The sequence below is a fragment of the Physeter macrocephalus genome, chromosome 21 (assembly GCF_002837175.3).
Source record: "Physeter macrocephalus isolate SW-GA chromosome 21, ASM283717v5, whole genome shotgun sequence".
Lineage (NCBI taxonomy): Eukaryota > Metazoa > Chordata > Mammalia > Artiodactyla > Physeteridae > Physeter > Physeter macrocephalus.
In genome coordinates, this window is record NC_041234.1 from 120,030,031 (window position 1) to 120,056,964 (window position 26,934).

Below are 26,934 nucleotides of genomic sequence, written 5' to 3' on the forward strand. Positions count from 1 at the left end.
GCCCTACCCTCCAGCCCACCCTCCTTAGAGGCAGCACTTGTAGCCTCAGAGCAGGGCCTTGCTGAGGGCCTGCCTGTTGCGGGGAGACTGCTCGAGCTGGGGGCCTCCAGGAGGGCTCCGCCAGAGCCTGGGCGGCTGGCCAGCCTTGGAGCTGGAGATGGGTGTCAAGGCACAGGAGGAGCTGAGAGTAGAAAAGGACAGGGCCAAGCTCAAGCCAGACAGGGGTAGAGCCCAGTCTGGGGGCAGCCGGCAGCCACAAGGGTCTTGGCCCTCGAGCTCTAGGCCAAGGGGAAGTTCATGAAGGAGCCAGTGTTACGGTCACCAGCAAGGGGACATCTCGTGCAGTGGCCTGCTGGGAGGAGAGCACTTGGTGTGTCTGGGTCCACGTGCCCGAGGGCAAGGAGTCAAAGAGGAGGCTGATGGACGCTGGCTGACGTGGCTTGGGGTGGCCCTGGCAGGGGCGGTGGGGGCTGTGTCGGGGCAGTGAACAGGTGGGCAGGGCAAGGCAGGGCAGGGCAAGGCAAGGCACTTACCATTCGAGTCAAACCCGTTTGCAGGCAAGATCAGATGCAGGGCCTGGAAGGCCGGCAGGGAGGGGGGAGTTAGAGAAAGGCCAACTGGCACAGTCATGGCAGATCTGGCCTGGCAGGGGCTGAATCACCCGGTATACGGGAAGAGCTTGAGGCCCCAGGGCAGCCCAGCCCAGGGCAGCCCTCGCTGACTGGCCATTGGTGGCTTTTTTTTTTTTTTTTTTTGCGGTACGCGGGCCTCTCACTGCTGCGGCCTCTCCCCTTGCGGAGCGCAGGCTCCGGACGCGCAGGCTCGGCGGCCACGGCTCACGGGCCCGGCCGCTCCGCGGCACGTGGGATCCTCCCGGACCGGGGCACGAACCCGCGTCCCCCGCATCGGCAGGCGGACTCTCAACCACTGCGCCACCAGGGAAGCCCCATTGGTGGCTTTGAACAGCACTCTTGCTTGTACTCTCTAGCTGGCTAACCCAGACTCAGGGCTCGGGAGTGAGCTTGCCATTTCCTACTGGTGGCCTTAGAGAGCAGGGCCACCCTCTTGCTCATCCTTACCTCTACTCCTTCACCTCTTGTCCTCTCCATTCTACCTCTTTAAACTAGGGGCTCTGGAAGGGTAAAGGGGCCCAGAGAGGGGGGAAACACACCCTAGGTGATATAGCGAGTATGTTTCGGAGCAAGGATGCCAAGCCGGGTCCATGACCGCCAGCAGCCTGAGGTCAGGGGGCTGGAAGGTGTTTGTTAGATGCCGGCCACCAGACCGGAAGCAGAGAAACGTTTGTTGGCAAGAGACACAGATGAACTGAGGTGACGTTATACCTTATATGCATACAATCCCCACCCTAACACCCCACACACATATTCACACAGACACAGGGCAGTCTCCTCCCTACCTGATAAAGCCCAAGAAGAACAAGGACACCTTCCTGAGTTTCAATCACCTCTCGATCCCCTCCAACCTGCCATGTTGGTCTCCATGTCCCAGTGATGACTCAGACAGGGCCCTACCCTCCCCGAGCTCGCCATCTGGAACAATAAAAGGTGACAGCCACTATGCTTGATTGACGTAGCCACAGAGGGAACTAGGAGAGCACACGGACTGAGGTAAGTGTGGCTGGAGTGTACTGAACCGAGGGAGAGAGTGGCTGGGTCTGCAGAGAGAGAGAGCTCTCCACAGCCGAATCCTTGAGCCCCTTACAGAGTTTCCTTTTATCTCGAGAGCAATGGGAAGCCATCAGAGAGCTGCAGGCAGTGGAGCCACGTGTAAAGTCTTAAAGTGACTTCTGTGTGGAGGCTGGGCGGCGGGGTGGGGGGAAGGCAAGACCGGAGGCAGGGAAACCACCGAGGAGGCTGATCCTGGAGCCCAGGCCTGGACTAGGTGATGGCAGTGGGTATGGAGAGAAGCGGATGGATTGGAGGGCCCTTTAGGACATCGATTTGGCAGGGATCGATGAAGAAGAACCTGTTGGTCCATCGTTTTGATCCCGTCATCCTCACAGGCCAACTCTGTGCGGTCTCTTGCCCCACAGGTAGGGTTAGGGGCTTCTTCTGACACTCCCTCCATCCTAGCCCCCAGCCCAGCGCCTTAACCATCACAAGTGCTCCGCAAGCATGACGATGACACAAGTGCTCCCAAAGCAGGACTGAATGACATCAAACTGCACTGGCCCTCGGGGTCTGCCTGTGTCTCCCCACCCAGCTTGTGGGGGTGGCCTGGCTGGCTGACAGGGTGTTCACTGCAGTGTCTTGGGAACCCCAAGTCCACCCCAGGATGGTTTTCCAGGGTGAGAACTCCTCAGGCGCGGCCGGGGAGCAGGCTCTTCCACTTTCTCCTCCTTCCCGGCCTCCGGGACTTCCGGCACGATCTCAGCCGACAGCCCCCAGCCCCCGCTCCCCGCCCCTGTCTGGGATCTCCACCTGTAAAATGGATCTAGGAACAGTAGTTCTCGACAGAACTAACCCGCAGCATCTGTGCAAAGTCATCGCCCCGAGGGGGGCCAGATCGCGTCGGGCGCGCGCAGGGCCGCAACTGGGGAGCCCGGGCTCTTCACGTGGCGGAGGCCTCCCAGCCCGGGGCCGCGAGCCCGGAGGAATTTGCCTGGAAGTTTTCCACCGCGGCCGAGCCTTCTGGAGCTCGCTTTGGGCTCGGTGCGGGGCACCCGGGCCTTGATTTCTCCAGCGGCCCCGCGGGGCGGGGCCGGGAAGGGGCGGGCGGGCCGAGGACACTGGCGGGAGAATGCGCGGAACGTGCCAGGCGCAGCTACCTACCCCGCGAGAGGGCAGAGGAAGGGGGCCGGCCGAGGGGAGGGGCGAGGGGCGAGGCTCGGGCGCAGGAGAAAACCTGTTTGTTCTCCTGCGGGCCGGGGCCAGTCCGCGCCTCCTCGCCGCCCTGCGCGCTCCCCGCCGCGCCGCGCACCCCGCGTCCGCTGCCCGGCCCGGCCCGGCCGGCGCTGCCCACCCGAGGGAGCCCGCGCCCCGCGCCCGCCCGACCCTCCGCCCGCCCCGCGAGCCGGGCACCTGTGCCAGGTAGGGCTGTCGAGTCGCCGTTGGCGCGGCCGGCAGAGTCAGCGGGGGCGGGGGGGGGGGGACCCTCTCTAAGCGTCCCTCCTGGGCTTCCGCCGGCTGAGGCAGGGTACTTAGTTTTCTGGTTTTCACGTTGAGCAAAGAGACTAAGGAGAGAGGCACCTAAGGCCGGCCTCGTCCCGCCGTCCTCACTCTTTCTGGAAGAGAGGGTTTGATTGCTAGTAAATGGCCCGGAGCCAGGGTGCTCTCTCACATCGGCTAGTTCTCCCTGTGTCCATTTTATAGATGAGCAAACTGAGACCCAGAGTCCACCTCACCCTGGAGCCCAGAGCGGGAGGCTCGCCGGCTGCTTGTGATGAGCAGGTGCCGGGCGCAGGGCAGTCCCTGAAGGGCCACTGGGAAGGTAGCTTCTCAGACAGAAGGCGCCGAACGAAGCGCCGCTGGCTGTTATCGACGGGATCTGCAGTGAGCAGGCTCTGTGGCTGGATTGTTTCACGGGGGCAGGGGAGCCAAGAGCCTTGTCCTCTTTGGAAGGGCAGAATGATACCTCTGCCTTGGAAAGAGACTGAAAGCTCAGCTGCTCTGTCCACTCTGCTGCTTCTGAGCCGGGGGCACCCAGGCAGCAGCTCCACGGTCCGGGGGGGTAAGAACCTAGGTCGCTTCCCACCCAGGGCCGCTGGGGTCTCAGATGAGGTCGGTGGTGGTGGTGCCCGGGGTTTGGGACGTCTGAGGCGCAGTAGGAATTGTGATTGGGAGGATGGGACAGGACAGCAGTGATGTGGAGTCGTGAGCGTGAGCGCGCTCCAGCACATCCCCGCCCGTGCACGCAGTCTTGACATCGTGGAAGGCCGCATCTCGGGACCACTCAGCGAACCCTGAGAGGGGGCCCCTCGCAGCCCACCGAGCGGTGGTTCAGGCCTCTGGCGCCTGGACCCAGTCGTGCCTGGGCCTCATGGCCTTTTGGAATTCTGATCGCGGTACCTGGCTGGGGACAGGGGGCAGGGCCCCGTGGGCCGATAGGCCTGGACGGTGGGGAGGGGCGCTGGGTTCCCACTCCCTCCTCCCCAGGTCACTTAGAGCTGTGGTGGAAGGCAGCGGGGGGTGGGGGGGGAGGAGTGTCCTACCTTCCCAGGGTCTCCACTGCCTCATCCAAAACACCAGGGGCAGCTCAGAGGCCCTGCTCACCACTTAGAAGCAAGTGGCCGGGAGGTGGATGCACAGACCAGGAGCCAGCTTGCAGGTAGGCCTCGGTACTTGGCCTGTTCTCCTCATCACCCCGGGGCCACCCCAGGATGAGAAGGGGCAGACCCACCTCACCTGCCCTACCCCCACTTTCCATCAGTTCCCAGCCCCAGCCCGTGCGCCTTCCTGGCCTGGCCTTCAGAAGCCGGGGCCGGGCTGGGGGCTCTGTACTCAGCGCTGGGGAGCTGATGAGAGGCGCCCAGCACAGGGCCAGGCACGCAGTAGGTGCTCTGGATCTGTTCATTTCCACGCTCTGGACGCGCACAAGTCAGCGGCAGAGGTGGCATAAGCACAAGGGGCTGTGGGAGCCTGGGGAAGGGGCTGCTTGAGCCTCGCCTCCCCTTGTTCCCGAAGGACCAAAGCCAGTTCTTCCTAAGCCCTCTATATGTTCCACCCGGAGCTCGGCAGCGGGGCCCGGGAGGGAAATCAGGTGCAAGCCTTGCCCCGAGGAGACAGGCCACTCAGTAAAGAAATTGCCCAACCTCCCTCCCCCATCGACTCGAGTCCAGATTCCAGACGGAGTACAGCGACCCCAGGAGCAGCCAGTGCTTCACCTCAGCCTCCTTCAGCCTGCCTTGCGTTTCTGCTTAGCGCCCCTGTGGCCTTCTCAGACCAAGCAGGACAGAGACTCTGGGCCCCCGGCAGCGGGCCTGGGACCTGCCTACATAGACATCTGGCCCAGTGCACTCTGGAAGCTGGAAGCCTGCCGTCACCCATCCCCACTCAGCCTCCACGGCTGACTGATCCCTTTGGTCTGGATCTTGCTTCAAGCCACAGCTCATGAGGTGCCAGCTCATGCGTAACACCAGCTTGCTTTCTGCTCGCTGAGCGAGGCTGCCCCAACCGCCAGGCCCCCCTGGCATCGGACGGGACCGTGGCTGAGGGAGAGGAGAGCTGCTTTCCATGGCTCCAGAGCCCTGAGCGGCAACCCACATGGCGCCCCGGGTCTTTGGGCCCCTGAGGTTGGGATCCATCAGAGGTTCTGCGTTCATTCCTGCTGCGCCCGCAGAGAGCTGGCTGATGATGCCAGGACAAGAGCAGCCACGCAGGGACCCATGCGCCTGAGAGTGACACTCAGGAGAGGCTGGCATCGTTGCTGCTGAGGGTTGTGAAGTGGCGACGGGAGATGGCTGGTCGTAGGGTGTGTGACGGGACACAGAGGCGCCTTTACAGCCTAGCGGTAAGAACGCGACTCGGAGGTCCCACTGCGTTAAGACACCAGCTCGGCCACAGTCTAGTTGTGCAAACCTGAGCGCGTCACGAAAGCCCTGGAGGCCCCAGGTTGTCACCCGTATGCTGTCAGAGCTGTCCTCCTCCAGGAGCCGTGGTCGCCAGGGGTGAGGTTGAGGCCAGACAACTGTTTTAAAATCCCTGCCAGTCTATGTGCCGGCGATGCGTGTTGTGTCTGCCCACAGTGCAGTGATTTGCTACAGGACACTTAATTCTTGGGTCATTTCTGGGTGCCTACTAACATCTGAGTTGCTTTCTTTGACAATTTTCAATGTTTTTGTTTTTAACTTTTATCTTGGATTAATCAAAAGCTCACAGAAAAGTGGTAAAAATGACGTCATGACCTTCCAGGGGTCATGGCAGGGTCAGGAGGTGGGCAGGGCTGGTGGCAGTTCGTTTTTCCAAAGGGAAACTGAGGCACAGAGAGGCACTCCGAACTCATTTGAGGATTAGGAACAGAGCCAGGCTACCTTATCTCACAGATACGCACGGTCCCTATTTGGCGCTGGGGCCCAGGGCGGACCCGACCGAGGGCCGAGGAGGGGCGGGGCTGGGCGGAGAAGGGACTGGAAAATGAAAGGACGAGAGGCCCCGTGGGTGTCATTCTCGAAGTCTAATGGGGGTGGGGAGAGCAGGCATTTGCAACTTAAGCACACGTCCCCGGTGACCTGGATGCCAGAGGGACGCAGAGGCCACTTTCAGAAACACTGCCTAGGCTTTTCCGGTGGGGAGGGCGCTCACTTCCCATTTCAAGAGGGAGCCGGGAACTGGTGGCTGTGGGGCTCTGTGGCACACCCTGGGTCCAAGAGGAGGCCTGGCCTCCAGGGCCCGCGGTGGGCAGGCCCCACGCTGCTGCTGGTTGTCTCTGGCAGGCCCTGGGCCTGGCCACGTGTGTGGGCACACCTCGGGTGCTCGGTCCGGCGGCCTTGATCTGGTCCCTGTGATCGTTGGCTCGGCTCGCCACTTTCTGATGACTAGGTCAGTTTCCCACGGAGCTTGACGCGGCAGAGAGCAGGCCTGAGGGTTCCCAGCGGCAGGGCGGGCATCCCCGGTGTACATGCTTACATCGGGCAGCGGCCGGTTTAAGGCTGAGAAAAACAAAGGAAAACAAAAACCAGGACTTGCCTTATCACTTCTGCCCAGTGAGCTCCTACTCGTTCTTTCATTCTTTCAGAAGGGCCCGAGCCAAGGGCACCTTGAAGGTGCCTGTCTGTCTGTCTGTCTGCCCAGCACCTAGCCTGGCTGCCACTTTCTATAAAGCCTTAGGGAATAAATGAATATGGGCCTTGGGCAAACACTTTCTCCTCTCTGGGTCTCCGTATTCTCATCCAAAAGTGAGGACAGCGATAAGAGGTAGGGGCGGAGCTCAGGGAGCTCCGGGTCTGGGGTGAACAGGAAGGTGAGAAAGGAGGGGACTCTGGGAAGGGAGAGGGCAGCGTCACTCGTGATCACCTGTGACTAGGACGGAAGGAATCAGCCTTGGCCAATGTCAGTCAGGGGCAGATGGAGGGGACTTCCCTGTCACGGGGCCCACTCTGGCAAAGGCTGAATGGGTGGCAGGAGAGAGGGTGCAGGGGTATTCCTGGGGTGGGAAGAGTTGTTTGGGGTGGAAGTGGGCTCCAGTGACCCCTGGGTCCCTTTCAACCCCCTTGACTGTCTGTGTGCAGATGTGGACAGCATCTCTGCCCCGCTGGGATGAGCTTACGACCACCTTGGTTCCGGGCTGCAGAGGCAGCTGGGGGGTGCGCTGGGAGGGACAGAGCTGGCCCAGGCCCCACGAGACGTTTCCCGAGCTTTGTCTGGGCCCCTTCTCCTGGCACAGCAGGGGAGGTCGCGGCCCTGGGAATAGCTCAGGCGAAGGGTCCCGTGTAGGGTGAGGCCCGCGCATGGGCCCTGCTGTCCCCAGCAGGTTGGCCCCGCCCAGCCCCCTGGCCTCCACAGAGACATCTCAGAGGGTCCTGCCAGAAACCCTTGCTGGCCCTTGAGGCCAAGCCACCGCTGAAATGGCCCAGTCGCCCGAAGCAGTTGCTTGTATCTGGCCGGCTGAGAGCTAGCGAATGGGCACAGGAGTGATGTGTGGCTGGGTGGCTGTGGCTCCTTTTGTCCTCTTGGGGCTCAAGCTCCCCACCGCCCGGAGGGAGCTGACCAGACTCAGATGTCTGCCTCCCAGGGCCCCTCCGGTGCTGACGCCGAGAAGTCTAGATTCTGGGGTGTTGGGGGTGGAACGAGGGGAGGTGAAATTCCAGACTTTCATGCAGAAGTCATTTACCTGTAAAGCACATTTGCAAATACTCCCCCCAGTCAATGCATTTTTTTTCCATATTACATTTTCCCTCTCTGCAACCCAAGTCTCCTCCAGCTCTTTTTTCCATGTGGTACGCCTCCTTCCTGCCACCCCTTGGCTTCCAGGCAGGAGGCCTGGGACTGGAGCATCACGGGCCGGCAAGATGCTCCACTCTGTCGCTCGCACAGGCCAGAGAGGCCGGCCAGGGCTCCTGGGAGCTGTGTGCTGTGCAGCCAACTGAGGGGCTTGGGCATGACCCGGCTGCTCAGCCATCGATCTGGAAGGCCTCTGAAGGGCCCCTTCCCCCCTGGACGGCTGCTGAGAATCTCTGGATCCCAGGAACCCCTGGAGGAAGGTAACCCGTCTGCTGGCTGTCCTCTTGCCAGCTGCTGAGACTGGGAACGAGGATGTCCTCATTCATGAGACTTGGTCTCAGGAGACTGTCTCATAAAATGGGACATTTGATCGTTCCGGCCCTTTTGGCCTGGGGAATCAGGTCAGCTGACCCAGTGCTGGCTTAAGTCAGCCTGGGTCCAAACTTTGACACTCAGCCGAGTGTGTGCCTTGAGAAGGGACTGGACGAGGACACCCAAGCAGGGGTCCCCAGCCCCCTGGGGCCTCAGCATCGTTCATCTGGGTCCAGGCCTTTCGTAGCCCAGCGCAACCTGGGCCCTCCCTACGATGCTAGGCCTCTGACCTCCGGGGATGTTGCAGAGCAAGGACAGGGGGCTGTGGCCCTGGTGGTGAGAGGCACTGAAGCCTGTGCCTTCCCCCCCCACTCCCCGCCGTGGCCAGGTGCGGGGGTCAGGGAGCGCTTTGAAACTGGGGCTTCCTCTTCAGCCGGAGGGGGTGAGTGACATGTCCGGTGACCTTTTCTGACAGAACAGGACTTGGACTCCGTATCTCTTGCTCTTTCCTTTGCACCTGAGTTGGAAGAAACAGCATGTGTGCCCCCGCTGTGAAGTGACAGATGATGGGCCCCACTGCCTTGTCAGCTTTTGTTTCTGCTGCCCCCTTCGGGCTCAAGGGGCTGCCAGGCCAACTGTGGAGGGCAGCTCTCTAAGGAAGGACGGGGTGGGTGAAGGCACCTGCTGCCCGTTGGGTAGAGGCAGGGCTCTCCAGCAGGTGGCCTTTGACTACCTTGCTGTCACCCGTCCCGTGGTAATGCAGACTGCCCCAATTCTGGGACACCTCGTTACCCTGAAGGACCTTGAGAGGGGCCTCTCACGGGCACTTACACACTAGGAGGGACCCTTATGTTGAAGCTTAAAAAGGCATTTGCTTGAAACACACCCAAAGAGGACCCAGGTGTCTCTTCTGGGAGGTGGCCACCATCAGCGGGGCATGTCTTCCGGTGGGTAGAGCTGTTGGACAGGTGAGGAGGGGCACGGGCTGGGAGGTCACGCACAGGTGTCCTCCCTCCCTCCCTCCCCCGCTCTTCTCGCTGAGGGTGGCAGCCCCCAGGGTGAATTGAACCAGGAGGGAGGCATGGAGGGGCTCTGGCAGCCTGGAGCCTCAGGCTATTTGTCATAAGAGGGCCAGAGGGGACAGGTGCGACAGCTGAGGTCCCCCTTGCAGGTTTTGTTTCTTCACGGTTTAGTCCTGACACCCTCATCGGGAGCCAAGGCCCCGTGGAAGGAAGGAGTCTCCTTCCTCCCAGGCCAGCTGTCTTCTCTGAGACCCCCCCGGCAGCGCCCAGCCGAAGCATCAGAACTGGCCGGGTCCACCCGTCTCAGGAACAAGCTGCTGGGAAACAAGGGACTTTTCACCACTTCACCTCCTTCCTCCCGCCCCAGATAGGAGTGCTGTGTCTCTGCTGAAGTGATGGGGGAGGCCATATTCGGGGCCCTGCGGCTGTTGTTAGCAGTCCCTGCCCCAGAGCCGCAGAAAAATGCTCGCAGACAGAGCCTTACTGAAACGTGGCCTAAAGCTGGCCCAGCAACCAGCCCCTGGGTGGCCCAAAGCCTCAGTGACATCTTCCAGGTGTCCTCGTCACATCTCTATTTGGTCACTGGGCTTGGCTGCGTGGGTCACGCCGTGGGCTCTGACCCACACCTGATGAGTCTGCCCGGAGCTGAGCCGCGGGCTCTGGTGCCAAGGGACGGAACTGCGTCTGATCCCCGCCAGCCAGAGATGGGGTCCCGCAGAAGGTCGATACACGTGAGGAAACACAGCCGGCCTTCCTGTCAGCTCCCTGGGTGCGGAGTGTCCCAGCTCCCCTCTGGGGAAGAAGCCCCGCCCCTCTGTCTTCTGCCAGTGGCCAGCGCCCAGCATACACACATGCAGACAAGCCCCAACACCCGTGCCCTCTGGCTGCAGCTCCCTGCGTGGGAAACGATGTTCTGTGCTCCTGGAAAGCGCGGCTAGAGGCGTTTTGTTCCCTTCCCTCCCAGGTTACCTAGGAGGTCCCTGCCTGGCCTCCAGCACTGCCCTCCGCTCATCTCACTGCCATCCAGGGTGGGGGAAGGGCAGTCACTCAGCCTGCCCGTCTCCTTTCACACCAGCCCTTGCCGCAGGGATCCTGGGCAGGGACCGGGGGGCTGGGCTGCCTGTGTTCTCAGGCCCGGGCGCCTTGCCCCGACCTTGGTGTCCTTCCCGTTGTCCGGAAGAAGCCAGCCCGTCCCAGCTGTGCCGGGGTGGGGTGGGGGGGGGGGGAGCCGGGAAAGGTGTGGGGACGGCAGCGCCAGGGGGAGGGCCCCAGGGGAACTTGAGGGCGCCTCTGGGAGATGCCTCCTGGGCTGAAGCTCGAGGCCGTTTGTCAAGTTGGTAGCTGCAAAGGGGAGACACACAGAGGCCTGCTTGGGAAAGTGGATGTGCACGACGTGGGGAGTCAGGCAGGTCGGCGATTCTAGAAAACTTTCTCTGCGTTAGTTTTCTCATTTTGGAGGCACAGCACGTCCTTGTGGGGTGACAGGGTGACCCCTCCTCGCTGTCTCTCTCTCCGTCTCTGTCTCCTCACGCATCACCGTCTGCCAGCTCTCCCAGGTCCCTCCCTCCTGCTAGTTTGCCTGCAGCAGCTCTGTTGGCCTCTGATGCCACCAGGCTCTCTGCGGCCGGGACCACAGGCTCCGTGCACGCCCCTCATTGGCTCCTGGCTTCTGTCTGTCCAATCAGGGCTGGAAGCCCTTTCCCTGGCAGTCAGCGCGGGAAGGGTCCTGCCTAGTGGGGCTACATCTAGCGAGGATCCAGGGGTGTGCCATGAGGGGTAGCTGGGCTAGAAGGTGGCACGTAAGCCACCCGTTCCTTTGGCGGCCCGGGCCAGGCCCCTGGGCAGGGCGATGTGAGAACTCCTAAAGAGTCAGAAGACTTCTCCCTCTCGAGGTGGAAGTGGGGCCATAGTCCTGAAACGGTGCACAGAGGGGCTGCCCTGACTGGACCGGTGCTCACATGGGCCATTCGGGAGGCGAGGACACCCACCAGCATCCAGACGCCAAGCCATGGCACGGGACAGAACTGGCACCAAATTCCAGCGAGTGGCACATGCTCTGGCTTGGAGGCGTCCTGCCCAGAGGAGACCCAGCGAGTAGGTTCACGGGCTTGGTGGCTCAGCACCACTTCACAGATGAGGCTCACAGAGTGGGACAACGCTGCAGCCTTGTGAGGCCCCTTAGGGACGAGCAGCAGAGCTGTGGGCCTGGGGGGCGGTGTTTGCTCTCAGGCTGGGTGGCCCTTCCTGATGGCAGGCCTCGTGGGCCACGAGGGCCTAGGACGGTTTGGGAGAAGCCCAAGTGCCCAGACGAAGAGGAAGACTGGAAGGCCTGGGCAGGCGGGAGGCCTCCTGCCCCACTTTTGAAGGCAGCTGGAGATGGAACATTCCAGCGATGTAGCGTCCGTCTCGCCTCTTTCTCCACCTTCTGCGTGGGGTGAGCGCGGAGGCGCAGAACAGTTTCTCTCTTCCCATGTCTTCTTGGATTTTGCATCCTGCATCTCGGGTGCAAGCCCTGGGCATAAGAGACCTCGGCGTGCTGGACGTGGAGAGGGTAGAGTCCCGGGCTGCAGGGCGAGGGCTGCCCACCTCGGAGAGGATGCTGGGGTCGGGGGCTGGGAGTTGGTAGTGAGGCTGAGAGTCCAGGCAGGCATGGCGTGTGTGGCTGGCCTGAGTCCAAGAGTCTCCTCCCTGCAGCCGGTGTGAGCCAGCTGCTGGGGCCACGCGCCTTGCTTTGCAGGAACCATACTGGTGCTGAGCTGCCTGGACCCCAGGATTTTGCTCCGTGACGTCGTGTGTGGGGTCAGCAGGGCTGCTGTGCAGCCACAGCGGGGGCTCAGATCCTAGCTGGGCCCACCACCCTCTGAAAGTGCTGGAAGTGCGGCCTGGGGCCAGTTGCCCACCCTCCCCGATCCCAGTTCGCTCGCAGTGAGGCAGGACGATGGTATACTTACTGCTGGCGGGTTGCCCCGATGCCTGGGCCGGATGCTGGCAACCCACATCCCAAGGCCCCGTGGATGGGCAGGACCAAGGCTACAGTCAGCCAGGCTGGAGGCGGGTGGTGTGGATCCTCGAGGCCTGGTCAGTTCTCCCCAAGTGAGGGAGGGAGCAGAGAGCCTGCACGTGCAAAGTGCGTTCATTCTCTGCTGCTGCGTGCGTCTCTTGTGTTTTTGAGGCCGCTCCCAAGGGTGCTTCTGCAAAATATTTTTGTGTATGTCCTTTCGGTTGTTTCTTTTCCTGGGCATTTTTACGTAAATGTATTTTCAAGGAGATGGAAACATCCTACACATCTGGTTTTAAAAGCTGCCTTTCATTTAATGATGTATGGAAACCGATATACCTGGAGGCTTGTCAAATATCGCATATATCAATATCATTTGTAATGGGCGCGTGTTATCTGCTTGAACAGTAGGTCATAATATGTTTAAATACAACTATTGGGAATTTAGATTATTGCCAAATTTTCACCATCATATTCTACACTGGGATGCCACCCTCTTGTACACTGGTGTTCTCCTTATGCGCTTGAATCCTTAGGAGAGGTTACTGTGAGGGGAACTGTTGGATCAGTGGGCTTTTGCCCCCTCTAAAGCTGTCGACACACACGGAGACTTGTCCTCCAGAGAGATGCCCTGACCGACCTGCCCGCCAACAGTGGTTGAGAGCCGCCCAGGAGATGCCCTCCTGAGTGGTCCAGCCCCCATCCTCCAAAGCTGCTCTTGTCTGCAGTGAGGGTTTTCTGATCGCCCACGGACTGGGCGGCTACTTTGCCCTGCTCTCTGAGAAGGGTCAGACGAGGGGAGTGGATGGCGGGTCCGAGAGGAGACCTGGCTCAGAGGAGCGGTGGCGCTATTGGGTAAGTCAGGAGCACGGCCCCCCGCCAGCCTCCAGCCCAGCCGCGTAAGCAAAGGCGCGGGGATTGACTTGGCAGGGCCGCCTTCCAGGGATGCCGGGGCATGTGGTCCGCTTGGAGCACACTGTTGACCTTGAGGTGTGACAAGTGGCTGGGTCAGGGGACTGGGGAGTTTGCCCCCAGTCTTGGAGACAGTAGGGGACCAGCTGAGCGAGAAGCACCGGTTGATGTGGGCCAGGACGGATCAGGGGCCGATGCGTGCGGCCTGAACCAGGGCTGTCGCGGGGCGGGAAGGCGGGCCGTGAAGTGGAGGGAGGAGCCAGCTGTCCCGCTGGGACATCGATTCAAGTGTCATGTGTGCATCCATCGGGCCGGGACTCATCGCCTTAAAGTCTCCGTGTCCTAAAGCGCCGCCTTCTTCTTCAGTCCCATGAGAAGACGCTGCTTCCTGCCTCAGGTTTCCTGTTCCACGAAAAAAGACATTCGACTTCTGAGACGAAGCATCAGTCCTGGTCTTTGTCTGGTGAGGTGGGACAAGAAGCTGTAAAGCCACCCCTTGCTGGGGGCTCTTGGGTGTGTCCCTGCCCCTTTGGCTTGGGAGTGCCCAGTGGCCCCTCTGCCTCTGTCACTCTGCATGTTCATGCACCTGCCCTGATTTTGGAAGTAAGCGGCTTATTTGCTTCTGATTTGACAGAAAATTTCTAGGCGACGTGGCCAACAGGCTTGTTGAGGGGAAACCGGGGAGCCCAGGCCCAGAGGAGGCGGGGGGCTCCCCCAAGGCCACACGGTGGGTCGGCAGCGCCGGGAGACGGAGGGACCGAGGCCTCGGGCGGCCCGGTGGGGCCGTTCCAGGGGCTGCTGGGATGGGACGATGGGGTAGTGTGGTCCGAGGATCACCCGTGGAGTGGGCTCTGCGCAGTAGAACTCTGACGTGGCATCCTTGGTGCGGGGCTAGGCACGCGGGGCCCCCGTTCGCAGTGATGAGGTGCCGTTCCTGGCACTCAGAGGGCTGCTCGTTCGCTGCGGTTTATGGGAAGTGCAGCTCTGGCTGACGTGGCGAATTTGGCTTCCTCTTGGCCCCCTGCCCCGCCCGTTCTAGTGTGCCCGTGACCTCCGTGCAAACATTCCCGGGACTAGCCAGCTGGCAGCATGGCCCGGCTGCTCAGGGCCTGGCCCTGGAGGGGCCCAGAGGGTGGCAGGCCCCTAGAGGGAGGTCGCTGTGCCTTAGGACCTGTGCGGGCAGAGCCAGGGCCCCTGTTTCCTGTCACGCCCACTCGCTTGAGCCTCCGGCCCCTCTCCTGAGGCCCAAGGGGCCGGCTGTGGCCGGTCACTGCTTGGACTAGACCCGCGCTGGGCCAGTCCCATGCTGGAGAGCCGGCCGCCTCGCCCCAGTGCCTCCTGGGCCACCGAAGGGCAGAGAGGACACGATGGGGGAGGGCAGGGCGGAAAGACAGAGAGAGGAAGAGAAAGCAGAGCACAGGACGCTCCCCGCTTCCCCGACGTCACCTGGTGCCCCAGGGCCACTAGCAGTTGGCGGTGGGGCCCCAGGCTTTCCCCACCGGAGTGGACCCAAGCCCCGAGCCACACGGGGCTGACACCTCCGGGCTGTGCTTGGGCTGATTAAGGAGCCCCGACGGTCCCCTCTCCCAACAAGCACAGCTTGAGAGCCACTGCGATCTTTGCTGTGCCGGGTAGTGCTGGGCGGCTGCAAGAACATTGGTGCCTTCTGTCCTCACGGCCGTCCTGAAGGGCGGACTCTTTTTTTAACTCCCGTTTTCTAAATGAGGACACTGAGGCAGGCTGGAGACGTTAGATGACCCGTTCAGGGTCTGTCAGATGGCGACTAAGGGGTGAGAGAGGTGGTCCCCCCACGGCGACCGTCCCCCAGCCTGTACCCTTCCTTCCCCCATCCCTCCTCCTGGGTCCACCAGTGTCGGCCACCGCGGCCACCCCTCCCCTGCGCTCGCTGGGCGGGAGTCTGGCCGTCAGAGGTCTCTAAGAGGGTCGGTGGTCTGCCTGTCTCAGCCACCTCTCCAACAGAGAGCCCCTGGCGGGCCGTGTCACGTTTCCCAGGGTGCAGCCCAGCGGCGGCCTCCGCCCAGCCTCCAGCCAAAGGACAGCCGGCGTGGTCTCAGTTTGCCGAGGACCGTACGGTGACCCACGAGCCATTGTAAACGCGTGAAGTGACAAGCCACGTGCTTGCCTTTGCCCCCAGGAGCCCCGTTGAGTGCACCGAGAAGGGACGTTCAGAGCAAACACCATGAGTATCTCAGCTCTCGGAGGAAGCAGCAAAGGTGAGGCCTGGGTGCCCTCTTGTCCTGGGCTTGGCACGTGGCTGCCTCCTTCCAGGCCTGCCCTGCAAGGCCACGGCGCTGCCTGGGCAGCCGAGTGACAGCAATGTATCGGGAGGGCTGGAAAGGAGGCCTCGGGGTCCTGGGGCTGGGCTCCACTTCTGACGCCGCCTGGCCTTGCCGCCACCAGGGAAGCCTCTCCCGCCAGGCGAGGAGGAGCGCAATAACGTCCTCAAGCAGATGAAGGTTCGGACCACGCTGAAGGGGGACAAGAGCTGGATCACCAAGCAGGATGAGTCGGAGAGCCACGCCCTGTACGTCCAGTAGGCCAGGGGGGCCGGCAGCGACAGGCTGGGCGTGGGGTGGCGCTCCATGGGCCACACTCAGTCTAAGTCACAGGGTGAGAAAGGCCGGGCTGCCAGGGCGTGCGTGGGCACACACGCCGCTGCAGTGTGGACGCAGGCCGGGGAAGGAGAAGGTGAGACGGGAGCGCTGGGCCAACGTCCTGGGGTACATGTAGCGCCCGCCCCCTTTCGTGTCCCCTCTTTCCTCAGTGAGCTGCCCTCAGGCCGGAGTCGTGCCCTATCTTTTTCTTCAGCTGGGGAGGTCCCGAAGGCCAGGTAAGAAGTGGTGCCCAGATGGCCGGTGGGTGGGCCCTGTACTGCAGCCTTTGGCGGACACTGAGTCATTTGAACTCCACGGGAAGGACGGCTTTTGCGCTCCGCTCCTTCTTGGGAAAAGGAGTGCAGGAGTCACTGGGTCCAGGTCCGTGGCTCCAGCTGGCCACTGGGGTCAAAACTGTCACCGAGCATAATAAAGTCTTAGCTCCAAAATGCTACGTTTTGCCAGAGCGTATGGGATTACAAAAGCAAATGCCTATCTTCTGCATAATACACAACGTCAGGCACGTTTTTAAAGAGGCGATACCCACAGGTCTGGACAACTTCAGTTTTATGCAAATTCTGCAAGAGCTCTAAGACGTGCTTACTTGTCACATTTTTTTGTTGTATCAGCACAGCGTCCCAAGTGCCAGGGGGAGACTCACACTCTTGCTCCAACTGTCTCCCAAGTTCAAGATGACATATTTTGACAGCTGGCCGAGGGGAACCAGCTCTTCTCTCTATTTCAAGGACTTTTGCATAATGGCGTCCAGGGAGGCTCTGAAGGGTGGGCGCGTCCTGCCCATATGGGGAGGAGCTACTCCTGAGAAGTGCGGGCTTAGGGTTAGGGGGACCACTAAATTGAGGCTCGATCCTTGCTTCGGAGAGCCAGCCGTTGGCAGTTGAGTGCAGGGCCAGTGCCCTCCTGGGGTGGTGGTCCAGACAGGGCAGCAGCCGGAAGGCAGGGGTCCAAGTTCACTGCTAGCCACGGGGGCTCCCTCCGGTAACTGTGCCCTTGCCCGCAATCTCTCAATGACTCAGCACCTGCTACCTGCCAGGTCCTGTGTTGGGCACAGAGGGCACAACCCTCTCCTCGGGGAGCTGACATCCTAGCCGGGAACACGGGCACATCCTGAGTAGAGAGATGAGCATAAAAGGGAGAATCGCGGATTGCGATATAGCGGCAGTTGGCCGGAGCCCGCGCACAGTTCAAAGAGAACCTGTTCGTTGGGGAGTATGTTTACTTTGGGGGTGCAGTTCTCAGCCTGGGCTTTGGTTTGGGAGTATATTTGGAAAACACGTGGGACAGGTGACCTCTCTTTCTCGGGTTCCACTCCAAGTGTTCCTGTAACCTGGTCACCTCCAGGAGGCCATGCCCTGTTAAGGACACGGTCCGTGGGGCTCTGCACTGCCCTCCCAGCCGCCTCTGATCCCAGAACCCCCAGCTCTCACCCGAGTCCTCTGAGCCCCCTCCCCGGCGGGAGGTGCCCGGCGCATGGAGGCTGATGTTTTCCAGGCACCGACCAAGCCCTGGCCGTGCCCTCCAGTCCCAAGCTTCCATCAAGACTTGTGATGTGGGCATCGCACGGGCTGGGGGAGGGAGGGCTCAAGCAGAGCGGGCAGGAAAGGGCCGCTGGCTCCTGCCTGGGCTCTGCCCCTTGGGCCCTCGTGAGTCCTCCTGGAGGGGGCTGGCCTCTGCCTGACATCGCCTCGGCCCCAGACCTCTGAGCGCAGGGCCTCCAGCCCGAGCTGGGTCAGCTCTGAGAGTGGAGGTGAGGAGGGCTGTCAGAACAGGGGGAAACCGGACTTTGGAGGGGACGCCTGTGTGTCCCTGCCCAGCCGTGGAACATGCCTTCCTGGGCACCTGCCGTGAGCCAGGGCCCAGAAGAATCGGCCTGGGGTACCTTTCCTGAGGAGCGTGAGGGCGACAGGCAGCCCGGCGAGGGGTGCAGGCGTGGCTGGATTTCTTGGGAAGCAGCTGGCCACCGTCGCTCCCCTTGTTCTGCCTGCACCGGGACACCCGGCAGCCAACCCACTTTGCCGTCGCCGGGCAGCCTGGCTTCACGTCATCCCTTCTTCTCCCTCGGCAGGCCCCCAAGCACGAGGGCTCCCACCGGCTATATCATCCGGTAGGTGACCACGGGACCCTGCCCACCTCCCCACGGCGCCCGCACCGCCCCCAGCTTCTCCCAGGGGGCTCACGGCGCTGCTTCTCCCGGGCTCTCTTTTAGGGGAGTGTTCACCAAGCCTGTAGACAGCTCGTCTCAGCCCCAGCAGCACTTCCCCAAGGCCAACGGAGCTCCAAAAAGGTGTGTTCACAGGGTGCTGGCCAGTTGGCCCGTGGGAGGTGTGAGGGCCCAGGCCACGCTCAGGCCAGAGAGAGGCCTCTGGTCGCTGAGGGGGTGGTGGGTGGCGGGTCTCTTCCTGTGTAAGGCAAGGCCCTGGACCACTACCAGTGCCCTTGTCCTTGGGCCAGTCCTCACTGGCCCTGGTCACTGAGGCCGAGGCCCCGAGCTGTGTGCCTTAGGCCACCTTCTCCCCAACAGGCTGAGCTGCCACCAGGCTGAACCTGGGCTTCATCACAAAAGCAGGACCAAGGTGGCTGAGTCTTGTCTGTGGCAAGAGGGCTGCCCTGCGCAGATGTCCTGGGTGTCTGGCAGGGCTGAGAGCAGAGAGGAAGGGGCACCAGCGCCCCCTTGTCCACCTGCCACATGCCCGCTGGGCCACGTAGGCAAATCTGGAAGCCAGAGGGGCCCTGCGGGTAGACTCACAGAAATCCCTTGCCTCTGCAGCGCTGCCGGTCTGGGGAAAGCACCTCCTGCTGGGCCTCCCCGCCCCTCCCCCTCTGGCTACAGGATGACCACAGAGGATTACAAGAAGCTGTGAGTATGCAGCCACACACCCAACTTGGGGAGTTGGGTGTCCTCCTCCAAGGGCGAGCCCAAACACTGGGCCCGCCGAGGGCAGCTGGCTGCTTGCCTCTGAGCACAGCCAGGTCCGAGCACAGCCCAGGAGTGCTAGTCCTGTCGGCCCGACATCGCTGCCAGTTGCCACTGTGGCCTGGGACCCGCCAGAGGTTGACAAGCTCCAGAAAACTGGACGGTGTGCACATTGTACTTCGGATCTGAAGCAAAGCAGGGGCTGTAGGAAGCTCGTAGAAGGAGCTAGTGGGTCTGGAGAAAGTGTCATGGGTCATGGCCCTAGCTGTTTCCTGGGCTGGGCCGAGCTGGGCTGGCACCTGGTGAGCCCAAGCATGCTGCCGGCCCTGGCAGCCTATCACCCACGGGCACTTTGTGCCTAACCCTGGCCTGCTTCTTGGATGTAAAGCTTTGGGATTCCCTCTGGAGCTCCCCTTGCGGCCCCTGTCCAAGCCCCTCTCCTGTGTGCCCAGGGCCTGCATTCCCAGGGCCCCACATCTTTATATTGTTTGTCCCTTGTCACCATCATCCAGCGACACAGAGCAGCTAGGGAATCTTTCTGGAGAAGGGGGTGAGGCTTGACCTGGGTCCTGGGGTGCAGTAAAGGTTGGAACAGGGACGGGTAGCAACACGTGCGGTTTTCGGTGTTGGCGTTGTTGTAAGTGAGGAAGCCAAGCCGCTGAGGGTGGCAGCCCGTGCCAGGGAGCAGGGGCAGACGTAGAGGGAGGAGGGGCCATAACTGCCAGCGTCTTCAACCCCCCCCCCCCGCCCGCCCCAGGGCACCCTACAACGTCAGGCGCAGCTCGGCGTCAGGGGCTGCCGAAGAGGAGGAGGCGCCCTTCTCTTCTGATGAGCAGAAACGGAGGTAACGAGGCCCGCCGGGTGCCCCATGGACAGGGCGGGGCCCGAGTCTCCGAAGCCTGGTCTGTTGGCTGGAGGGTCGCTGCCAGCACGGGTGGCACTCCCGGAATCCCAGAACTAGCCGCTCAGTGCTGGGCCAGCCCAGGGGACCCTCCTGTGAACCTTCTAAGAGGGCGGAACCTAGGTAACGAGGAATCTCTACAGTTTGTTAAAAAGGCTCCGGAGCAAATCGGACCAAGATAGGCAGGCAGTGCCCGGTGCCCGGGGAGAGGCCTCGTGTATGTGCCTGGGGGCGGGGCCGGGCTCCCGGGGCGCCCAAGCCCCTTGTCCCAAAGTGAGGGTTGGATGCTCGGGCAGCAGCTAGGCCCCGAGCTCAGCCTGCCCTCGCTCCCAACATCTGCCGGCCCCTCCGTGACCTAGGAAGCACACCAAAGCCCCCCACGCTGAAGGCCCGGCAGACGGGCAGTCCTGAGGGCGGAGTCAACAGTAGCAGGGGTCCCGAGGCCTCGCAGGTACCGGGGGGGAGCCGGGAGCTCCAGAGCCGGGCCGCCCTCGTGCCATCAGATGCCCCCTCCCTGTGCCGCCCCAGGTCAGAGGCCGCCAGCAGTGTGGTGAGGAAGACAGCTCCCCGAGAGCACTCCTACGTCCTGTCGGCGGCCAAGAAGAGCGCCAGGTGGGCTGTGGCTCGGCGCCTTCCCCCGCGGGGCTCCGGCCCTCCGCTGGCTGGCGACGGGCGGGCTCAGGGGGCCCTCCCGACCGGACCTTCTGGGACTCTCAGATCTACTTTCTGGAAACCCGAGAGGTCTGGCTGCCGCCATCAGGGTAGGCAAGGTGCTGGGCGTCGTGTCGCCTGTCTGTGGGTTCCACCCAACTCGTCACCTTTCTGCCTTCTTCCAGCAGCCTCGCCCAGGAGACGCAGGCCCCGTTCGTCGCACAGAGGTAAGTGCCGGCAAAGGGAAGGTCTTCCACCGGCAGGGGCGGGGTGTGGGGAGAGAGCAGGCACAGGGTGGGATGCGGTCACTGTCCCCGAGTAGGGGGGAGTGGTGAGGGGCTGGTGGCTTCTGTCTGGAAGCCAAGGAAGCACGTGGGTGGCTGTGGTGGCACGTAAGACCCTGGCAACCAATGCCGCATAGGCAGGAGCCTGGCTGAGAGAACCCGGCCCCCGACCCAAGATGGAGCCTCAGTGTTTCCAAGGCCTCTGGGGTTTTGCAGCAGAAGTGGCTACTGGGCCACGGAGAAGTTGTTCCTTTGCCCTCTTGCCCACGCTACCAGGGGTGGGCTGGACAGTGCCTCGGAAGGCCGGATCGTTGGGCCGGAGGCCAGAGGCTTGTCCTTGGGAGCCCCTGCCTGACCAGGCCCTTGGAAGTGACCGTGACACTGGAGGTGGGCCCTAAAGGGTGAACAGGGTTCAATGGGCCGTGATCAGGATATCAAGACACCCCAGCCGAATGAGGGAGGGGCGGCACCGTCAGCTGACAGGACATCTTCTGGGAAAGGGGAGTGTTTGGGGAGGACAGGGAAGAAACTTCCGGCCAGTTGAAATGCGGGGGTATTCTGTGGGGTAGAGAAGACATCCATGACGAGGTGGGGACTGAAAAACAAGGGGGACCCGGCATACCGAGTGTTCCAGGCAGAGGGCCCAGCTGGGCAAAGGCACGGAGGGGGGAAGACCAAAGAGGCTGACTCGAGTACAGCCAGCAGAGGGTGGTGGCAGCACGATGGAAGTGACAGATAATGCTGTGCTCCTCCCGGCTGTATGAGGTTCCCGGGACTGCGATATCCAAGTACCACAAACCGGCACTTTGTGGGAACCGGCCCAAAGTCCAGGAGCAGATTGTCTCCCAGTTCTGGAGGCTACAAGTCCGAGATCAGTGTGTGGCCAGGCTTGGTTCCTTCTGGGAGCTGTGAGGGAGAAGCCATCTCAGGCCTCTCTCTCGGCACCTGCTGTTGCTGGCAGTCCTTGACCTGTAGACACATCACTCCTATCTCTGCCCCCATCATCACATGACCTTCTTTTCTCCGTGTGTCTGTGTCCAAATTTCCCTCTTACAAGGACAACAGTCATGGATTTAGGGCTCACCCTACCCCAGTGTGACCTCATTGTAACTTGATGACAAACTGATCGCAAAGACTCCGTTTCCAAATAAGATCACATTCCCAGGTTCCAGAAAGACATGAATTCTGGTGGGATGCTATTCAACCCAGTGTTCTGTCCTTATCCCAAGCTGGAGTCGCTAAGCCATGAACACCACTGAAAGAAAGCACGTCAGCACGCTCCGGGGCGGCTTCGCAGGCCAAAAGTGCCCTGAGGACAGCGGTGCATCCGTTTCTCTTCTTGCCCAAAGGGTCGAGGTGGTGGATGAGGACGGGCCTTCCAAGAAAAGCCAGGACCCACCTGCTCTGGCACGATCCCCTCCCGGCTCGAGCAGGTAATCAATTGCTCATCTCTGCCCAGGGCTGGTGGCCGCCAGGCCACCTCCCTACAGGACCTCAGGGTCAGTGTCCCTGTATGCCCAGTGACAGGACGGGGCACAGAAATCAGTAAGGGCCTCTCTGGCTGGATGTCCTGGGGTTGAAAGGAGCAAAACAGCCTGGTCTCCTGGGAGAGAGTGCTTCGGTCTTGTCTGTTTAGCGCTTATCTGTGTCAGCTTAACCCTTCCACCACTGAGTCCAGTGGCAGCCACAACATCCCGAGGAAACGTACCAGTTGTGGGATGTGAGAGGGTCTGGGGCCAGGGCACTAGCCCTGCTATCCTTAGGCTCGTTCAAGGCTCTCCTGTACGTTGGTCAAGTTCAACCTGCGAATGCTGTCCTCCACCTCCTTCTTTGCCAGTGCGGACGGGGGCAGAGCCAGACTGTCTCGGGCGGTTTGGATGGAGTGCACGCCCAGCCTGCCTAGCCCCGCTGGGACGCCGGAGCCCAGGTGGGTGCCAAGAACTGGCTCTGGCCTGTGAGGCCATCAGATGGGAGGGTCTGGCAGCGGGGTGACAGGGCAGGGACAGGCTGAGCGTGGGTGATCTCACTCCAGGTGGGGCTCTGACTTGCCCTGATTTCCGAGCCCCAGAGTGTCCGGGCAGATAATGGCCCTCTCTTGTCTGCAGGCACAAGGCACTCAATACCTCCTTGTACTTTGAGCTGAATCATGCTAAGTCTTGCAGACAGTGCCACTGTCTCCGGGGCTGTTACGGGTCTTGGAATTGCCACTGCGTGTCCCGCACGCCCCTCCCCGACTCAAGCCCCACAACCGTTTGTATGTGACCTCGGTCCTTGGGGCCACCTCTTCTGTGCCAGGAGGGAGACAAGGGCACCCTGGGAACTTTTGAAGAAGTGGGAAGATTTGAGAGCTCGTCACGAGGTAGCATTGATGGGACGCGGCGATGGATGGAATATGGGGGCTTAGTTTGCCAGAGCTGCTGTCACGAAGGACCACAAACGGGGTGACTCAAATAACCCAGTTATTGTCTCCCAGTTATGGAGGCTGCAAGCCCAAGCTCAAGGTGTGTTGGCAGGGTTTCTCCTAAGACCTCTCTCCTTGGCGGGTAGATGCCTGTCTTCTCCCTGCGTCTCTTCACAAGGTCTTCCTCTGTGTGTCTGTGTCCTGACCTCCTCTTCTTATAAGGATGTTGGTCATGTTAGATTAGGGGCCACCCTGCTCAAGTATGACCTCATCTTTATTATATCTGCAGCGACCTTATTCCAGATAAGCTCACGTTCTGAGGTACTGGGGGTTAGGACTTAAATATATAAATTTTGGAGGGGACACAAGTCAGCAAAAACAATGCACGTCTCCGAATTCTCCTCAATTTCTCTTTTGAATAAAAGAAAGCAATTAGTGTTGGTTTCAGGTGCCTTCTGAAAGAACGCAGGAGGAGAAGTAGGTTGTGCTATGTGATCATTTGAGAGGCATTTTAACATTTATTCCAGGAAATTCCTTTGGCTGTTTACTACCCATCACCTGCTGTCATAGCAGGATGGCTGTCTGTCTTGCTCAGGCTGCCATAACGAAGTCCCCCAAACTGGTGGCTCAGACAATGGAAATGTATCGTGTCACAGTTCTGGAGGCTGCTTTATGGCGGAGTAGGAAAGGAGAATTTCACAGCCTGGTCCCCGGGCCCCTCCCCAGGCGTGTCCCTGCCCCATCCCCCTTGGCTTGGGTCTGAAGGTCAGCTTCTCAGCCAACTAGGAGGGGCGCCCCTGTCTGGGCGCCAAACCCTTTAGGGACTTCAGAGAGGACCAGAAGGAGTGCCACACAAGGATGCCCCGTCTTCCTCTGGACTCCTGACCTGCCTGGGTGCCTCAAAGGCTCCTCAGCCCCCAGCGTACAAATCTGAGCTCCTGTCTCCACCATCAGCCCCCTCCCCTCTCCCGTCCACTGCTCACCTGTGGCAATGGCCCTCCCTCCAGGCACCACGGGGCTGGTTTCCTGGGTTCATCTCATTTCCCCACCTTCCAAACTGAGCTCACTCAGATACCTTCTCTCAGAGAAACTGGCCTGTGTGAGAGCCCCAGGCCCGGCTGCTGGCCCCGTCACAGCGCCGCCCAAGCTTTCTTGGCTCTCTGCCTCACCTGATCAAGGTGGGGCCTGGAGGCTGGGCCCCAGCATGCTGCCTGGCAGAGGGGCTGGGGAGCAGTGAGTAAGAGCACAGCTTCTGGCACAAGGCAGAACCCTGGCATTGCCCTGTACTGGCTGTGTGACCTTGAGCAAGTCACTTTACCTCTCTGTGCCCCAGTGTCCTCATGTGTAAAATAGGGAGCAGCGATACCTACCTCCGGAGGCTGTCCCAAATCCTAAATGAGATAGTGCACATAAAGCCCTTTGCGCATCGCCTGGGTGCTGGTATGGTTGGGCGCTTTCTGATTTGCTGGGCCCTTCAACAAATGGAGACACCGACACGGGCACCCGCTGGTCTCAGAGGGAAATGCCGCTGTGGGCGCCTGAGGAGGAGCTACTGCCTCTGTATGAATTTGCTGGGGCTTCCGTGACAAGGTACCAGAAACTGGGTGGATGAAACAACAGAAAGTTGTCCTTCCACAGCTCTAGGGGCCGGAAGTCAAATGACGGAAGGTGTCAGCAGGGCTGTGTGCTCCTCTGAAGGCCCTGGGGCAGAATCTGTTCCAGGCCTTTCTCTCAGCTTCTGGTAGTGCAGTCAACCCTTGGCGCCTCTTAGCTTGTAGATGCAGAGCCCTTCAACCTCTGCTTCTGTCATCACGTGGCTGTCTTCCCTCTGTGTGTCTGTGTTCAAATGTCCCCTTTCTGTAAGGACGCCATATTGGATTAGGATGCATCCTACTCCAGTACAACCTTATCTTAACCGATTACCTCTGCAGAGACCCTATTCCCAAATAAGGTCGCATTCACCCAGATACCTGCGTTAGGACTTCAGCATATCTTTTAGCGGGGACACAGTGCAACCTGTAACAGGACCCCTGGAAGAGGTGCCATTTGAGCTGGGCCTTTAAGAAGAAATGGCTCAGGAGCCGGGCGTTGAGGGACAGGCGCCAGCTGGGGTCCCTGTTTCCTCTCTGACATAGCTAGAAACGCCAGGCAGAAGGTATGCTTTACCTGCCTGTGACGTCCCCAAGTGGGACGTGTCCTTGCTCCCTGGCACCATGTGCTTTAGGTGGGGCAGGGTAGCGACAGCAGCCCGGGGCTTTACGCTGTCTTCGTGGTCATCGTGGAGACAGGCGGAGATCAGAGCTACCCGCGTGCACCAGGCCCTCGCTGGTCTCTCGTGTGCAGAGAGGCCCTGTCTCTGGCAGCCCTTCCATTTCCTCTGGTCACCTGCAGTGTCCAGGAGGGACAGAGGTGAGCAGCCCACCGGCCTGGCCTCCACGAGCTCCCAGTCTAGGTTGGAGCCAGATGCCGCGGTCAGCTCCAAGGTGGCTGAGAGCAGCTGAGCCGTCTGGGCTCACACAAGTCTCCACCCTGTCCCCCCCACCCCTCCTCCTCCTGGAACCCCGGAGTGTCCTTTGCCGCACTCAATCTGGGCTCTGCTTTTAAGACCCCCGCCAGCCTCCGCCTCCTCCCCTTATATGCCCCCAGCTGGCCTGGGCTGGCCTACCCCTCCGTGGAGCTCTTCGGGTGCCTTTGGGCCTGGATCTGTGCACGGCCCATGCCACTCGGCCCTCATCCTGCCCCCTGCTGGGCTGGGGCTCCACCAAGGCAGACCTGGGGCCCACCCCCATCTGTAGCCCAGTGGCCGGGCGCAACCAAAGGAAAGAGTGAGCGGCTGTGATGTGGGCCTGGGTGGGTGCGGCTTGGAGTGAGGGAGAACCGCAGAAAGCCGGGGAGCTCTCGATTCTCTCCAGCCCTAGCCATCACCACGGCCCAATCCTGCTGGGCGTCAGGACCCGCGGTGGGGGCGAAAAATACACTGGAACCGGAGGGCTGTGTGCAGTCACCCTCGGACCAGCCTCTGAGCGCGGGAACCCTCAAAGGGACCCTCGGAGGGCGGAGACTGTCTGATCCTCCCTGGTCTCAAGCTCACAGGCACCTGCTCTCTGGCCTTCATCCCCTGAGTCTCCCACATGCCCCTTCCACTGGCTCTCACTCCAAATTCGGTGTGTAGGTTTCCCGGGTGGGAGGCTGGCGAGGGGGTCCTTCAATCCCTTTCCTCTGGGACCTGGAGGTCAGCGGCCCGAGCTCAGCCCAAAGAGGAGGCAAGAGAGGAGAAACAAGGGGGAGGGGGGAAGGCTCCTGAGAGAGGACGCCCTTGGATCCCCAGCTCAGATGCAGAAGCGGAGGCCTTTCTTAGCACCGACTCTCTGACGCTCTCCTTTGGTCGCAGCGCAAGAGGTGAGGAGACCGTCCGCCTGCAGATCACAACACCCGGGGCGGGACTCCGCCTGGTGGCCCCAGACCTGGAAGAAATGAGGTACAGGGGCCCTGCCGCTGCCTGGGCTCCTTACACACGAGTCTAGAGTCGGGGGCAGCAGGGTCGGGGTGCAAGCGATGAGGCCTGGGGGCTGGGTGGTGGGAGACGGGAGCCACCTGGGTTCTCTGCCCCCACCCCATTTCACTCCGCAACTCCCGGGGAGCGAGCGCTTGGTCCATGGGAGACCAGACCCGGCCCTGGGGACCCAGCGGCGGTCCCCCCCCCGCCCCCGCCCCCGCTGAAGTTGCTGACTGGTCTGCCTGGTGGGGGAGGCAGACGCAGACACAAGTGAGATGCTGAGCATGGGCCAGGAGCCCCTGGAAGTGATGGTTCACCCTGCTGGGGCCTGTGGATGCGAGCAGCCAGCTGTGCTGGGTGGGGGTCCGGGCTTTGCAGAGCCCCATGAAGCCACTGAAGCAGCTGTGGCGGGGGGAGGCGCCAGGAACAGGGCGGGGTCACTAGGTCAGCCTTGACGGTTCAAGGGACAGGGGAGGGGGTCGGGGGGGGCGGGGGGCCCGACCAGCAGG

At 61.4% G+C, this 26,934-nt stretch overlaps 1 protein-coding gene across 12 annotated transcripts in view; it reads left to right on the plus strand.

Annotated features, from left to right (window-relative positions):
• Positions 1–1,466: 1,466 nt before the first annotated feature.
• Positions 1,467–26,934, plus strand: part of ZNF185 (zinc finger protein 185 with LIM domain) — a 58,029-nt gene continuing 32,561 nt past the window's right edge. Inside the window, exons 1-13 of one of the 12 annotated variants that reach the window (XM_055081759.1) lie at positions 1,467–1,628; positions 15,156–15,376; positions 15,564–15,687; positions 15,928–15,993; positions 17,844–17,882; positions 17,985–18,062; positions 18,546–18,635; positions 19,450–19,536; positions 20,122–20,205; positions 20,430–20,471; positions 21,878–21,961; positions 22,366–22,455; positions 26,321–26,407. In XM_055081759.1, coding sequence (XP_054937734.1) covers positions 15,343–15,376; positions 15,564–15,687; positions 15,928–15,993; positions 17,844–17,882; positions 17,985–18,062; positions 18,546–18,635; positions 19,450–19,536; positions 20,122–20,205; positions 20,430–20,471; positions 21,878–21,961; positions 22,366–22,455; positions 26,321–26,407 — 905 coding nt within the window. In that variant the 5' untranslated portion in view covers positions 1,467–1,628; positions 15,156–15,342. The other 11 variants (XM_055081760.1, XM_055081763.1, XM_055081761.1 and 8 more) reach the window with 11 other exon arrangements.